We start from the raw sequence: 16975 nt of genomic DNA on the forward strand, positions 1-16975 counted from the left end.
ATCAGGAATCCTTCTTGGGGACACCCTGGAAAAAAAAACTGCTCCATCAAAGCTATTTGAACTAACGAGGTGCTTATCAATATTAGGGAAATTAAAGTCACCCATGACAACAACACTGTTACTTCAACACCTTTCCAAAATCTGCTTCCCAATCTGCCCCTCAGTGTCTCTGTTGCTATTGCGGGTCTGTTGAAAACTCCCAATAAAGTGACTGCTCCTTTCCTGTTTCTGACTTTGTCCCATACTGATTCTATAGACAAACCCTCCTCGACGAGTTCCCTTTCTGCAGCTGTAATACTAGCCTTGAGTAGCAATGCCACTCCTCCACCTCTTTTATACCCCACCCCATTCCTTTTGAAATATCTAAACCTTGGAACATCCAACCAACATTCCTGACCCTGTGATATCCAAGTCTCCGTAGTGGCCATGACATCATAGTTCTAAATACTGATCCTTGCTCTGAGTTCATCACCCTTATTCCTAATACTTGCATTAAATTAGACACACTGCAACCCATCACACTGACTGCACCTTTGCCTTATCAAGTGCATATCAAGATAGCCTTGGCTGAAAAAAATTAGGGTGAATTCAGAGGTTCTTTTAAATAGATTAAAGGAAAAAGAATAATTAGAATGAGAATAGCAACCCTCGGGCCAAAGTAGGCATGTATGTGTAGAACTGCAGGAAATTGGCGAGGTCCTCAATGAATATTGCTCCTGTATTTACTATGGAGAAAGATGTGAAGACCTGGGAACTTGGGAAGTTAATGGTAATATCTTGGACAGTCCATTATCACAGTAGAGGTGGTACTGGATGTATTACAATGTACGAAAGTTCTGGATGTAAGTTTGTTGTCTGAGCTGGAAGGTTTGTTTTCAGACATTTTGTCACCGTACTGGGTAACATCAGTGAGCTTCCAGTGATGCACTCGGGTTATGTGCTGCTTTCTATTTGTGTTTTGGCTTCCTTGGGTTGGTGATGTCATTTCCTGTTCTTTTTCGGAGGGTTGTAAATGTAGTCCAAATCGATACAGTTCCGGTTGGAATGCCATGCTTCTAGGAATTCTCTTGCATGTCTCTCCTTGGCTTGTCCTAGGATGGGTGTGTTGTCCCAGTCTAAGCGGTGTCCTTCCTCACCTGTATGTAAGGGTACTAGTGAGAGTGGGTATGTCTTTTTGTGTTTAGTTGATGTATGAACATGGATAAATCTCCTGGTCCTGACCAAATGTATCCAAGAACACTGCAAGAGACTAGAGAATAAATTGCAGAGGGCCTGGCTGTTATTTTTGCATCGTTGTTAGCTACGGGTGAAATTCTGGAAGACTGGAGGGTAGCGAACGTTGTGACCTTATGAAGGTCTGCAAAGAAAAACCTGGAAGCTGTAGACTAGTAAACCTATAACATATGTTACGTGAGAAGATTCTGAGAGATAAGGTATACCTTGCATTTAGAAAGAGAGGGTTTGAATAGGAGTATTCAACATGCTTTGTGTGTGGCAGATCATGCCTCACAAATTTGTTAGAGTTCCTTGAAGTGACTAGGAAGGTTGATGAGAGCAGGGTGATAGATGTAGTCTCCATGAATTTGAGTAAGACCTTTGATAAGGTTCCACATGGTAGGCTGCTCTGGAAGGTTAGATCGTATGGAATCAAGGGGAGATGGCAAATTGTTTGCACGATTGGCTTGATGATAGGAAGCACAGGGTGATAGTGGAAGGATGCTGGTCAGACTGGAGGCCTGTGACTAGTGGAGTGTCTCAGGGGTTGGTGCTGGACCCGTTGCTGTTTATTATCTCTATCAATGATTTGGATGAGAATGTCCAAGGTATGATTAGTAGGTTTGTCCATGATACCGCCTATTTTAGTGTCATCTACAGTGTGACCGGTATTGAAGTTGGACCTTGATCAGCTGGGGACATGGGCCAAGCAATGCCAAATATAGTTTAATACAGGTAAGTGTGAGGTCTTGCATTTTGGAAAGTCAAATCAAGGTAAGAGTTTCATAGTGAATGGTAAGGCCTTTAAGGAGTGTAATGAAACAGAGGGACCTTTGGGGTTCAGGTGCATGGTCCTCTGAAGATAGGGCAGGGAAGAAGGCTTTTGGCACACTGGTCTTAATCAGTCAAGGCATTCAGTATAGAATTTGGCAAGTTCTGTTGCAATTTTACAGGATGTTGGTGAGGCTGCACTTGGCAGATTGTGTTCAGTTTTGGTCACCTTGCTATAGGAAGGGTGTTATTAAACTGGAAAGAGTGCAGAAGAAATTTACAAGGATGTTGCCAGGACTCAATATTCAGGTTATATGGAGAGGTTGGACAAGCTGGGACTTTTTTCTTTAGAACGTGGAAGACTGAGGGGGGATCTTCTTAAAGTGTATAAGAGGCATGGATAGGGTGAATGCACTCAGTCTTTTTCCCAGGGTTGGGAAATGGAGGACTAGACAGTATCAGTGAGAGGGGAAGAGTAAAAGGGAACGTGATGGGCTTTTTGTTTTACATCAGGGGTGGTATGCATATGAAATGAGCTGCCAGCGGTAGTGGTTGAGGCAGGTACATTAACAACATTTCAAAGGCGTTTGGACAAATACATGGAAAGGAAAGATTTTAGAAGAATGTGGGCCAAGTGCTGGGTAATGAGGGTTTGTGTGGCTGGACATTTTGTTTGGCATGGACTAGTTTGGGCCCAAGGGCCTGTCTCTGTGCTTGGACTCTATAGTGCTATAAATTACTGTTTGTACCCTCTGTTTTTTACATGAAAACCCCTGATTGGTGTTTAATTTGCCAAAGAATCCCATATATACATACACATTATGACCCCCTCTCTGCAGGACTGCAGTTGTTATCTGAAACCGTCCACACTCATTCCCTGTTTCGCTGAGTCATAATATTTGAGTCACTGTTGAGAGATGGTTCCCTCAGCTTTTCGAGAATCCTTGCACTGACCTTCCGGAATAAGGTCCTCATTGATTTTGCATCCCAGCCTGTCTTCTGGAGTCATTAGTTTACCCACATGATTTGTCCCTTTTAACAGGAACCATATTGCCTCCCATGCTTTGCCAGGTATTTTTCAAGGGACCAGCTGCTATCTTTTTTTCTACAAGAGCTCTTTTCCACTGTCCAAAATTCCAGTCAATGGTGCTCTCTATACAGTAAAAACAGTTTCTCTTGTTTTTGCTTTCAGATATGAATATTTCGCAACTCTTTGTAGTTGATCTTGACAAGGGTTGTTGCGTTTATGATACAGGCATGTTATTGCATAGAAATCCGAACAGATCACATGATTCATTTGATTTTACCTTTATTTTAAGGAGGACCCAAAATGTCATACAAAAGCTGACAGTTGCAACACCAGGGCAGTCGAGTGATTAATCAGAATGCACTGATTTGTCAGTGAGCTGAGGAAGAATCAGAGCTAGCATAAGGAATGTTCACTTTTTTTTTAAACAAAGTTATGACTTGTAAGGGTAGCGGAAGTAGATTGAATAGTAACATTCAAAAAATAATTGAGTAAATACCAGAAGGAATCAAAATGAATGTTTTGGAGAATGGGCATGTGAATTTATTTATTAATGGGGTACGGGCTTCTCTGTCTAGGCCAGTTTTGCCCATTCTTAATTGCCCTTGCAAAGATGAAGTCCAAGTGGTAGTGTCACTACCTCTTGAGCTTGGAGCCCTAAGTTGAAATGGTGGGTAATATAATCTCTGAGCAGGTTGGTTAGAAAATATCCAAAATGATGAAGGACTTGAACTGTTCCCTTCCATGTGATGTAGGTACACCCACAGGAATATCCTGGAGAAGTTGCAGATTTTCAAGGTGCTTTAAAAGAAATTTTGGTGAGTTGTTGTAGTGCGGTTTGTAGATGTTCCACATCATGCATTGCTGCTGATGCTGGAGTGCACCTTGAAAGTGTTCAGTGTGTTAATCGAGTGGGCTGCTTTCTCCCTATCAATCTGAATTAGGTTTACTGTCACATGGGTACAGTGAAAAGTCTACAAGTTGCCACGTTTGGCACCATCTTGGGTACAAAGCAGAGAAATAAGAAACAGAAAGTTTAAAATAGATAAACATTACAGTCCTTCCTAAAAGGAACAAACACAAAGAAGCAACTGTTAACAGATCAGTACCACTGTCAGTAAGGGTCTGGCCATGCTGGTCTTGCACTCCTCTCAGTGCTCAACACTGCCCCCAACACACCCATCATGAACTGCTTTGGGTGTGACCTTGTCCCCACTGCTGCCCTCAGGCAGCTTGCTGTCATTGCCTTGCAGCCTGATCATGTTACTCTTGCCACTGGTCACATCAGGCTGCTGCCTTTTGCCGTTGCTGCTGAACAGTGCGTTTTTTAAAAAAAAAAGGAAGATGAAAGAGGAAAGGAAAAAGAAGGTCATGGTTGCTGATGACGCTGACATCTCCAGCACATCCATGTAATGCTATTCCCTGCCCTCCTCTGTACTAGTCTCATCAATCTCCTCTGTACCTTATTCCAAGTCTTCTCAACCTTTCAAATGTGTCACACCTGGAACTAGTCACAATCCTGTCGCTGGGGAATAGGATTGTGATGCCAGTGCTACGTAAAGTTGATTAATTGGCTGTAAGGAGTGGAGAGTATTCATCGCATTGTTGACCTTTAGTTATGGTGGATAGGCTTTAGGGAGTTAGAACTTGGTACAAAATTCCCAGTTTCTGATCTGCTCTTGGAACCGTTGTATTTATGTAGCTTGTCCAGTTCAGTTTTTCATCAATGGTAACCCTGAGGACATTGATGAACATTTAATGATGGTAGTAGCATTGAATGGTATGGAGTGATTGATTGATTGGATTCTCCTGTTGGAGGTTGTCACTTTCTGGCCTTTGTGTAGTATAAATGTTACTTGCTACTTATCCCAATCGGAATGTGTCCAGGTGTTGTTGCATTTGGACATGACTGCTTAAGTACCTGGAATTGTAAACTTTGCTGAATGTTGCATAATCATCAGCAAGAATCCCATTTTTAGATCTTCTAGAGGGAAGATTACAGCTGAAGATGGGTGGGCCGAGGATACTGTTGTGAGTTTTGATTTGGAGTCAGAGAGGCTAAGGGTGTGGAAAAGTCTTTGCTGTTTCAGATTAGCCCAAAACAGTGGAAAGTGGTTAAAGTTGTTGATCAATAATTTGAGTCCCAGCATGTCATTGCTGGATTTGCTTTAGGTAGTGTCTATATGTAATCATCTTCAGCTGCTTCAATAAGACCTTAACAGGAAAACTTCAAGAGCCAGAACAGAGACAATGGACTGTTATTATTTTCTCCATAATCTACACTTGTGAAAATTTGGGCAATTTTGTAAACTTGCAGTATTGGGAGTTTGAGCAGGAGATCCAGAAATGAAGTAATGATCCACACAATGCTTTCAGCTGCAGATCTACTAGCAGCTGCCATTTCAGCTCCAGAATTCTCAGCAATTTTTATTGCTGCCTAACTATTGCTTTACATTCCATTTTATCCAAAGTGAATGCAAATAAAATATTTTGCTGCATTGCTCAGTTGATAGTTTAGCTGTGAAGAGGCTTTTTGGTAGACTCCCAAATTCAGTTTTTTGAGTTTAATTCCATGTATTTCTGTTTTTTATTTCAAAAGAAAAAATGAAATGCTAAATAGCTAATTATTTTTTTCCTGACAATATGTCCCGACTGCTGCTGTTTTGGAAGTAGTTTTTGTTTTGGTGTTGGATATCATGTTCAACATCTGCGATCTATTCTGTTGAGGCATGATGTAATGACTGGAGGATTACCAGGGTTTAATCTGCAGCCGGCTGCTGGAAACACTTTCTTAAAAGTCTTTAACCTGAAGAGTTTTTTGATGGATTAGTGAAATAGCAATTGCTGGTTTCCCATTACATTGTCCGTTTGCAAAACTTCCTTGTCTCGATTATGCTGAGATACTAAAATAAAGCATTCACCTTACAACTGCCCATGAGTGCCTGGAATGATATTCCTTAAATAATTTGCAAGTCAGCACTTGATTGTTCTTCAAATCGAGAAGTTTTTGATTTTGAGAATATTCCTGATCTAAAGCGAATGTTTATTTTGTTTTATATAGGGAAACGGAAACCTTGCCAATTTGGGCAGCACTTGAAGAGCCCTCCATTAATATCCAGGAGCTGGAAAATTACTTTTCAAAATCGGCTGTCAAGGAGAGGAAGAAGCCGATTTTAGATACCTACAGCAAAACAAAAACCAAACAGGTAATGATCTTCTCCTTCACAGAATTTTTTTTTTTTGGAATCCCTACAGTGTGAAAGCAGGTCCTTGGCCCCAACAAGTTCACACCGACCCTCTGAAGAATAACCCACCCAGACCCATCCACCTACCCTATATTTACCCCTAACTTAATGCAACTAACCTACACATCCCTGAATACTATGGCAATTTAGCATGTCCAATTCACCTAATGCGCATCTCTGGTTTGTGGGAGGAAACTGGAGCACCCGGAGGAAACCCACGCAGACTGGGCTCATGTACAGTACAATATTAAATATTGCCTTTGTTTTCAAAGAACAAATAATCTTAGGTTAGGTATGCGTGGTAGGCCATTTGAGAAGCTCTGGGGAATGAGCACAGCTGAATGTAGTTGAAGTTTTCCCTTTCCAATATTGGCTGGTCACCCTGTTTTTCTCCCATTGTTTTGAAATTTCCAGCATTCCAATGTTGATGTCTCTGGACTAACCCAAAGTTTGAATATGTCTGCATCCGAAATGCCCTGTTTCTGTCAGTCATCTCTGTCAAGACACACTGACATCTGATGAAAACACATGGAGGCCACACATGCTCAGTTAAAGATGGAAACCCCGAAGTTGCTCTTGATGGTTCTACGCCTTCCCATAGGGAGAGCTGTTGAGCCGCCCCCAATCCCCCACCCATCTGCCAGTCTATAAACCAGTAGAAATCACAACTCTTGAAAATCTGCCTTTAAGCTGTTTGGCTCAAATTTAAAAGTATCTTGATATTGTTTAGAGAGGTGCTCTGGATTTTTGAAGTTGATGTTACTAATGAACACCCACAATTTCCCTGAGGAAAGTCAAGTTTGTGGAATGTAATTTCTCAATGAAAAGTATATATTTTTCAAATATTTTGAAAGTCTAATATTTCAACTTCTACCCAATCCCTTGTGTATATTCGAGCGACTTATTTAATTCTGTGAAAAATTCTGATTCACTGATTTGCTGTCTGAGAATACCTCAATGTGGTTAATCTGTTTAAATGTCACCCAAGTTACTGAACTCTTGAAGAACCCATTAACTCAGAGCAAGGGTAGGGCTGATATCATGAAAGGGGGAGACCTATACACTCGATCTTTGCAGGCTGCTTTCTTTTGAGGTCAGCTGGCATCTTTGTTTCACTTCTGTCAGTGCCCTTAGGCTTCCCCTTTTAATATAGAAAATCTTTTAGTTTCGATGAATGTAACAATCGAAATTGGAAAGTAACAGTTCGAGATGTGATCTTGTTCATTCCTTTAGCTTCCCCTACCCTTCTCCAACAGAAGTTCCTCTGTGACTGATGTTTCAGTATAGTTCAAAATGTTTCTCATTGTGGCATATGTAAGTATATCGCACTGTAGCTGCCAAATTGAATATGCGGCTCTTAAATAGTGTTATGTGGTAGGAATCATTTACCCAATTTCCTTCTTTTTCCCTTCCATCATGGATTTTTTTCTTGATTGTTTTTTTTTTGTAAGGGTAGATGAAATGGCCAAGGAGCTAAATAGTACAGGCAGTTTCAAGATCAGCAGACCTCTCTACAAATATTGATCAAACACCTGAAGTAAAAACAAAAGCACCAAATAATGAACAATGTGATAGTCGCTTGGAGATCAGGCTGGACAAGATTCTTGGTGTTTCACACTGATGGAGCTCCCCCTCTCTTGCACCCACGTTGCACACCGAATGGACTGTAGCGGTTCATGAAAGTGAGCTCACTGCTACCTTCACATGGGTAGCCGGTGAAGGTCATACTTAATGATTTTTCTTTAAAGCAGCCCTTCACGCATACATGAGAAACTGCATTTATATTCCTGAGTCAGAAGAGTATTGATGATGAAGCTGTCACTTTGAAGCTGTTTTGTAGCTTTGAAGGCACCATCAAATATCTTCTTTTGTTTATGGATTACTGAAGCTCAAAAGAGGGACAGGCATCTCTGTGGAAGGCAAAATAGTCCTTTGACACTAGATATTCAAGTAGGTGGAATGTCCCCCCCCGTCAAGATTTTGAAAATTTAGACTATTCAGTGAACAAGATTTTAAGTCTTTATGCATCATTCATAATGAGGTCAAGAAATAGGTAGTTAAGATGATTCTGGTAAATCCACATGGGTGCCAATTAGGAAGAAAATGTAAAGAATGATGTAGTCATATGCTCGAGTGTATTAATACTCAAATGGAATTCTGGGTTGAGCAGTGAGGCCAGGAGTTTTGGAAATATAAAAGAAGTAATTTGGATTCTAGGTTGTTTGCTGTAGTAAGCAGAAAAGGTAAGCGATTTTATTGGTAGAAGGGTGAGTTAATTAGACCATTTTTATCAATGTAGTTAGTTGTATGATCATTTCAGCATTATGCTGAGTTTAAATTTCTACATTTACTTCATGTTGGAATTAGTGCACCTAATTATGCTTGTCTAGTTACCATTATTCACAATGTGAAGACGCTGATGTAAATTACTTGAAGATCCTTTCTACTGGAAAGTATTGACTTAGAGGCAAGATGTCCAACTGGCCTTGCTCATCCAGTCAATTAGGTGAAAGAAATGTGACCTCGACTGGTATCTGTTGGTCCGCTTTGATCCTCTTGATAGTAAGCAAATCAAGCTCGCTCTTTCCTCTTGCCTTGAATTGAGTCATGCAGAGATTTGAACTCCACTTTTTATAACGATCCTGTACACAGTCTGTATTGTCGCACTTTTTAGTTTACACAAAGCCTATTACTACTTTATACTGTTTAACATGTTGATTCACTCACTCATTCAATTTAAACTTGATTTTGCATGATTATTGCCTCTTGATTATTAACAGTCATATTAATGATAAACTCCGTGTCTTTAGGATGACTTTAGTTGTGACCTATGACCAACTGACAGGGTGGAATATGAAAAGGTTGTCAACATCCAGCCCAACTTTCCCTTTCCTCTTGTGACCTCTCTGTAACAGGGCAATTGAGAAAATGACTGGAGAGATGATGAAAACTGAGGGTAAGAGCCATGTGAGTTGGCAAGCATTCATGATTGATCGAAGGGATGAAACTCTGTGTGAGTGAAGTAATGGAAATGGCAAACCGATTGGAAGAAATTGTCAAATGGTTTAATGGGAAGTGTAAAAGATCAGCCATGAATTGAAAAGAAGAATATCATCTTTCCAGTTTCAGGAAATGTTGTGTGACTGCTTCTGATTCAAAAGTACTTTGCTCCTAAAATATATCAAAACTAGTTTGGATGGAGTGAAGGGTGGTCTTAAATGGTTGAAAGTGGAAACTATCTGCTGTTTTGAAACAGATGGCAGTAATTTTATAAACTATGCACCAGGATTTCAGAAATTCATCTGTTCCTTGTGTTGGAAAGAGATTTCCAGAGGACTCCCAAATGAGAACTTTGCTAAGGATGGAAGCAATACTATTGTGGGTTTGAAGTGCAGTCAGGAGACCTTCAGAGTCTTTTGCATTAAGTATTGTGCTTTTTTTAAAATGTTTGGCTACATGCCCCTTTGTCAATTGTAGATTCCCAGCATGTTTTGTTGGCGGTTTCATGTCAATAATAGAACTCTGCCTGTTCAGGCAGTTACATTGCTTGAAAATAAAACCAGAAAATGCTAGCAATACTCAGCAGGTTAGTCAGCATCTGTGCGGGGAGGGAAAAAATGTCAAGTCTCTAATCTTGCATCAGAGTAGTTGACCAGGTTCAAGGAAAATATTGTTTAAAATGGCGTGAGATATTTTAGTGTTCCTCTGCCTATGTAGGATGCAACCATATCAGTTAGTTTGAACAATTTGTGGAATTAGTTATTTGTCTGGTGTGATCTTGAATCTCTTAACGTGATGTAATTTGGAATGATGATTAAGAATATTTTCCACTAAAGGGTTGCCAATGCTGGGCTTATTCCTGGAGATTTCATCCACCCACTCCACCTCCTGCTTTTTACACTAATCACCAGGTAATTCTGTCTGTGCAGTACACCGATATCATCAAAACATTGAAATGAGGAACTGGAGTAGGCCATTCAGCCCTTCATGATTGCTCTGCCATTCAAGATGGTCATGGCTGATCATCCAATTCAGTACGCTGTCTCTGCTTTCTTCCACATACCCTTTGATCCCTTTAGCCCCAAGACCTATGTGTAACTCCTCCTTGAAAACATTCAATGTTTTAACTTCCACTGCTTCTGTGGTACAGAATTCCACTTCCTCACCACTTTCCGGATGAAGAAATTTCTCCTTATCTCAGTCCAAACCCTTAGACCATGACCCCAGATATTGGACTCCCTAGTCATTGGGAACATCCTTTCTATGTTCTCCCTGCCTGAACCTTTTGGAATTTTATAGGTTTCTACTGAGACTCCCCCCGCCAGAACATTAATGCTAACCAGAGCTGGAAGGGCACAGCAGGTCAGACTGCAACAAAGGAACCGGAAAGTCAATGTTTCGGGCCAAGGCTCCTCTTCAGGACTAGGGAGGGGAGCCCAGAAGTAAATGGTTTTGTTTTTGGTTGGGGGTGGGTGGGCGCAGGGGGGCTGAGGTAAGTGTAGGTGGGATGGTGAGGGGGAGGGGATTCTTCAAGACTCACATTTATTGACTCTGATTTCCAGCATCTACAGTCATTACTGTCTCATAGTCCTGGCCAGTCCAGTCTCATTTTTTTGCATCTCCCGTGTAAGTGGAATGCTGCAAATATGTTTTTGTTACAATGCTCTGTTTTTCAGTTCTAAGTATTATGCATTTTATTGGGAACTATTCAATGTCTCAACTCTCCATTTTGTGAAAGTCTTGGAAGGAAAATGGAATAGCTAGAAGCTGCATGAATCTAAGCACTCAGCACACTTTTGGTTGTGGAAGGAAAATTAGTGTGTTCCTACTTCCATTTTTTTTTTCAGTTTGAGGAAAGGGTTACAGATGTGTTCCTCTTGGCAGTTCTCAGTCCAATGCAGACTAACCATGCTCCAGCCAATCTGTGCCGCCTCCTTGTGCTGTATAAATTGATGTTCCCTTTCTAAGTTGGATTTGTTATTGGTCCTGATGAATGAAAGACAAGATGACGTTGCGAGAGATAGACCATGTTTAAACCTGCCTTTTAAAAGGGCGAATTTGTTTCTTTTAGCAAGCTGACCCTTTTTAAACTTTGCCTTGATCATTTGGTTCTGTGGAAAGTGAAAGTTTGAAAAAGTTTGCCACTCTGTCATTTTTCTTGGATTTGCTGAAGAAGGGCTTATGCCCAAAATGTCGATTCTCCTGCTCCTTGGATGCTGCTTGACCTGCTGCACTTTTCCAGCAACACATTTTTCAGCTTTGCTGAAAAGCAATCTAATATCAGATACTTGATAAGAATGGGTGAAATCCTCTCTCCAGTGACAAGTCATATGTGGGTAGGGCTGCAAATGATGGTGAATCTGAACCCCAGGCCTCTGCCAGAATGAAGGTCTGGGCAGGAAGCTCAACGGTCAAGCTTTCCTGCATTGATGATGGTAGGGTCCCATAGGTGGCCAATTAATCACCACTTTAGAGCCTCCTCCCATCACTAAGTACTAATCCATCTGCAGCTGGGCCTCTCATCATCCGATGTGCACAGCACTAAAACCGTGTGGACAGCCACTGCCTCTGACTAAGAGACTTGGGCATTGTGATGTGGGCTAGGAACTGGAGTGACTCTGTCAGACAGCCCTCTCCTGTCATTGTCTCGCTCTTGCTCCCTCTCCCGTCAAACACCATCTCAAGAAGCACTTCCCCCTCGTCACCTCAGTACTTACCTGTGAGCCAGGATCCAGGAATCATTTCTTCATATCAGCAACTGATATTAACCCAGATCACTCTCAATCTCCTAAAGATGTAGTGATGGGTGATTCTTAATTGATGCACCTGATGAGGTGATAGCTATGTCAGCTCCAGTTACAACATAACAATGTTTGGTAACATTGAGTATTCTGGGCTTTAGCTGAGTGATTTTGATGTAAATTGCAGCATTATTCTTTCTTATGTTGCAAGAGGAATCCTTATAATGGAGCCCTTTAATGTGTAATGGACCCTATTATGTTGCCAGATCACATGTCATCATTCAGTGATGATGCCACAAGCATGTCCCTTCACAGTATGTTTTATTTGAGCTGTGAAACTAGAAAATGCTGCAAACTTCCTCTTTTTTTTTTCGAAAAATATGTAAGAACAAAAAGATATACATAGTCATGCCAAGGCATGTGCAGTCAATTTTAAAAGTACATAAACAGGTGAAGCTGTTAACGTTATTAGCAATTCAAACTTCAAAGTAACATTTAACGTTTGTCAACTCAGTGTGATCTGTGCACCTGTCTTAAGGGGTGTGGTGTTTTTGGTTGGGGTTAGCTGGCATCTTGGTTCAACATCCTCACACCATCTTCATCAGAGTTTTCTCCCCACTCTGTGTGCATTAGTGGTGTGTCATAAATTGATTTGAACTGACTTCTTCTGTTTCTTTGGAATGTAGCACCATGATCAATGATGATTTCATATGATCTAGGCTGGAGCAGATTTTAAAGCCCTTGCAGATGTCCAGATGTTTGTGATTAGATTCCTGACTTGCACCCACTGCTCTGTGCCCAGTTGTGGACTTCTCTATCTACCTGCTGGTCATGCACCTCTCTGTTCTTTGTCTGTCTTTCACAGAAGAATGTCTTGTGTCTTAGAATGGATAGACAATTAAGTTATGAAGCAAAGTCATTGACACTTCTGTTCTGGGCATGTTGTGCAGCTCATCACCACCCGCTTGAGTGTAATAGAGATGAGCAGTAAATGCTGGCTCAGCCTCCGATGCTCATGTCCCATGAGTGAGTAAATAAAATTCATAAGTAGCTGGATATCCTAATTTAGTCCTAGGAGGTACACTGATTCATGTATGACATTCTTGGATATTGGATCCCCTTGGTATTCCATGGTCATGATATCTTGGTGTAGTGCTTTCGGTATTAGGATCTCCTTGCCTTTGAAAATAACTTACTGTGATATACCAAGTTCAACCCTGAATGACTCAATTAAAGGATGTTCTCAGGAACTTCTTTAATACTGTCATACCAGTCTTGGACAATAGCATTCTGCAACTGTTTGTCACTTCTCTTCAGTTGCTAATCGCAGATGTTCATAGGGCTCTGGCTGAAATGTAACAGCTGTATCTTGAGAACATCTTCAGTTTCATTGCCTGTAGTCTCAGAGTAGAGCAAGAGGAGCACCTTGCCACTTTGAGTAGGCTACCCAACCCACTCCGTGTACCTAGATGTTACCTAGATTATATCAGACTTCAAAGACCTATCCTTACATCATGACTGTAAATGCTGAAAACATGGTGCACCCATTAGTGATTATGGCAGGTCATTTCTCATGCCTTACGATCCATTACAGCAATTAATTCCTTATCGAGTAAGTAAGTGTGTAACCAGACAATTTTGAATACCTGAGCTGCTTAAGAGACTCCAAGGTGGTCATTTTGCCACCCAATGGGAATTTCTTTCTGAGCATGTGCAAAGGGAGCCATACCATAGTGATGTCAGATCATGTGGAATGACAGCAAATACTTGGTGTGTGTACAGCTCCTAGTAAAGCCACCTCTCTTGCAATCCTCTACAGAAAATAGTGTTCTATGAAGCCTGTTGTTTTTTTGGTACCAAAATCTCATTTCTACATATGTCATTCAGAACATTGCTGTTGTTCGAATGCAAACTTTATGCTGCCAGTTAAAATTTTAATCTTGATCCATCATATAAGGCTTGGATAGGGAAGACCTGGTGGAGAGGTCAGTAAGCAGAGGACAGATTTAAGGAGTCTCATGAAGAAAATATTTTCATCCTGATGGATGAAATGTGAAATCACTACCTCGACTCATCATAAAGCCACCTAAATCTGTGCCTGGAGCTGAGCAACCTGTAAGGTTATGAACCAGTTGCTGGAATGTGGGAATTGGATTTAGGCCAATGTATTCAGCCAGTGGAGATACAATGGACTGAATGATCTAATTGGGTTATTACCTCCCTGTAGTTTTATTATACCCCTCATTAATCATTCATTTACTGTATTGCTCTCAATTGAGTGTCAGGTCACAGAATGGAATCTGACTTGTTATCCATTTAAGAGCTTTGACCACAGCGTAAATGACGAACATGAGCAATTGGAATTGATTGGAGTATGTAGTAGAACTTTGGGTTCAAACTTAATTTAGCATACTTCTCTAAGCCTGCTACTTTCCTTCAGGAAACAAAAAGAACTGCAGATGCTGGAAATCAGAAATTCCTGCTGAGCGTCAGCGCTGAAGAAGGGTTACTGGACCTGAAACTTTAACTCTCCCTGCTTTCTGTCCACAGCTGCTGCCAGACCTGCTGAGTTTTTCCAACAGTTTCAAATTTACTTTCCTTCAGGATTTTCCCACTTTTTTTTTCTGTGATGTGTCATGATGCTTGTTGGATGGCAAAACTTTGAAACATTTGAGCACAAGTGTAATCATTAATAAGTCAGTGTTACAACCAGACCCTGAGCAGGATTTCCCAATTTAAAGTTCTAGCAAGGATATCTCAAAACATTGGGCTCCCAAGTGAGGAGGAGTAAACAGGCCCCACTTGGTGATTGACTGACCCACCCACACAGTTGGTCACAACAAGGTTACTCTTAAAAAGATCTCTTCCCTTTTAAATACTTTCTGTTCCAAACCCAAATTAATTGTTTTAAAAGGAGCCAGTTTAACCAGGCTCCCTTGAGTTAACATATTGTAATTAATAAACTCATTATGTGTAAGAAGAAATAGAAAACAACACGTTTTCTATTAGAAATGAGAGTCCAAAAGAAATGAAAGATCAATCTTTGGATTACTTGTGAAGAGTGGATGGTTGCAGGTGCAGTGGAGGTTACTGGTAGCTTTGAGGTTGGCACTTGAGTGGTCGATTTTTGAAATACATAGCTTTGTAGGTGGATTTGAATCTCTCTTTTGTCCAGATTATTGTTGCCATTGATTTACTGGCAGTATTGCGGGTGCAACAGCCTTTCCCCTTTTGCTTTACTTGCGGTGTTCATAATGGCTGTTGTCAGAGCGGTGGCCCTCATAGCGCACACTGATGTCGGAATACAAGCGCATCAGTTAATTCTCTTGCCAGGACTGGTGTCTTTTTTACAATAATCTTCGGGCAACTTTTGGCTATACATACCTTTTTTTTAAAGAAAACAAACATGTTGTAATTGCAGTTTACATGTCTACGGATGATTTGGGATTACGATCCATGGTCTGGACTGTCAGACTTCTATAATCTGTCATGGTGTTGGCAGGAAATTAATGGTAAATTCTTCTTCCATCACTAATTTCTAACTGCCGTTGAACTGACCTTTACTAGCATGTATTTTAACAACAATCTGAGAGTTAACTAGTCTGTTCACGATGTAGGTATTCCATTTAAACTTGAGGTGACATTTCAACCCCCTTTCCAACATTGCTGTTTGTTCCCACTTAGATAACATTGCTCATCTTTTACTGTCACTACTCTTTTACTGCTCATTCATATCTGCTTGACTATTCCTATACAGTCTTGGATAGAACATGGAAAACTATCTTTTGCAAATTTTAAATCAACCAAAACTGTCTTTCCAAATCTTAAAAATCACACAACACCAGGTTATAGTCCAACAGGTTTAATTGGAAGCACACTAGCTTTCGGAGCGACGCTCCTTCATCAGGTGATAGTGGAGGGCTCGATCGTAACACAGAATTTATAGCAAAAATTTAGTGTGATATAACTGCAATTATACATTGAAAAATTGATTGTCTGTTAAGCCTTTCATCTGTTAGAATACAGTGATAGTTTATCTTGGTTATCTGCACATCGGGTTCACATGTCACCTATGTGCTCAGTGACCTATATTGGTTCCTGGTCAAGCAGTAATTTGATTTTAAAATTTTTAATTGCATTTTCAAGTTCTTCTATGGTCCTATCCTTTGTAAGCTTCTCCTCCTTCAATCCCATAATTGTCTAAAATGTCAGCATTCTAATTCTCTGGACTAAATTGCTCCATCATTGGTAGTCACGTCTTTAGTTACCAAGACCTGAAACCCTAGGATATTTTCTTAAAGTCCACATCTCTGAGTATGTTTCTGGCCGCCTTCCTTGTTATCTGCTCGCTTGGGTCAGTGTTTGTTTCCTAAGGCTCTTGTATAGTGCCTTAACATATGATTTCAGAGATGCTATTTAATTGCAAGTTGTGCACATGCTTTTTTCTAATTACGGTTCATGAACAGTGTCTTTGTCTTTGTAGGTCTAGAATACAGAAAAAGACAATCAAGTCTACTTTGTCTAAAATAAACAGCTCACTCTTCTAATCTCATTTTCCAGCACTTGGCCCACAGCCTAATGGACTCATTTGATCACTAATTTGATGTGTGGCAGGAAGCAGAGGGTAATGGTGGTGAGGTGTTTTAGTACCAGAAGTCTGTATCCATTGGAGTTCCATAGGAAACAGTGGTAGGGCCCTTGCTGTTTGGAGTATATCTTCAGACTTGAACATTCAAACTTGAATAGAGGAGGGTTAATGGGAAGTTTGCGGATGATACAAAGGTTGGTGGCGTGGTCAATAGTGGGGGTGATAGCCTTAGATCGCAGGAGGATACAGATGGGCTGATCAATGGTAAATGGAATTCAACTTGGATGTGTGTAAGGTAATGCACTGGACAGGACAAACAAGGCAAGGGATGACATAATGGAGAATAGGACACTTGGAAGCTTTTTTGAAAGAAAGTGTGAAATTTCTA

The 16975-nt window shown here is 40.7% G+C and overlaps 1 protein-coding gene across 1 annotated transcript in view; it reads left to right on the forward strand.

Annotated features, from left to right (window-relative positions):
• fmn2b (formin 2b) overlaps nucleotides 1–16975 on the forward strand; it is a 479925-nt gene that overhangs the window by 180898 nt on the left and 282052 nt on the right. Inside the window, exon 7 of the mRNA XM_087990994.1 lies at nucleotides 6075–6219. Coding sequence (XP_087847120.1) covers nucleotides 6075–6219 — 145 coding nt within the window. The remainder of the gene's footprint in view (nucleotides 1–6074; nucleotides 6220–16975) is intronic.

Source organism: Chiloscyllium plagiosum, unplaced genomic scaffold (assembly GCF_037043375.1).
Source record: "Chiloscyllium plagiosum isolate Xiang-an unplaced genomic scaffold, Cpla_swu_hap1 HiC_scaffold_10, whole genome shotgun sequence".
Taxonomy (NCBI): domain Eukaryota; kingdom Metazoa; phylum Chordata; class Chondrichthyes; order Orectolobiformes; family Hemiscylliidae; genus Chiloscyllium; species Chiloscyllium plagiosum.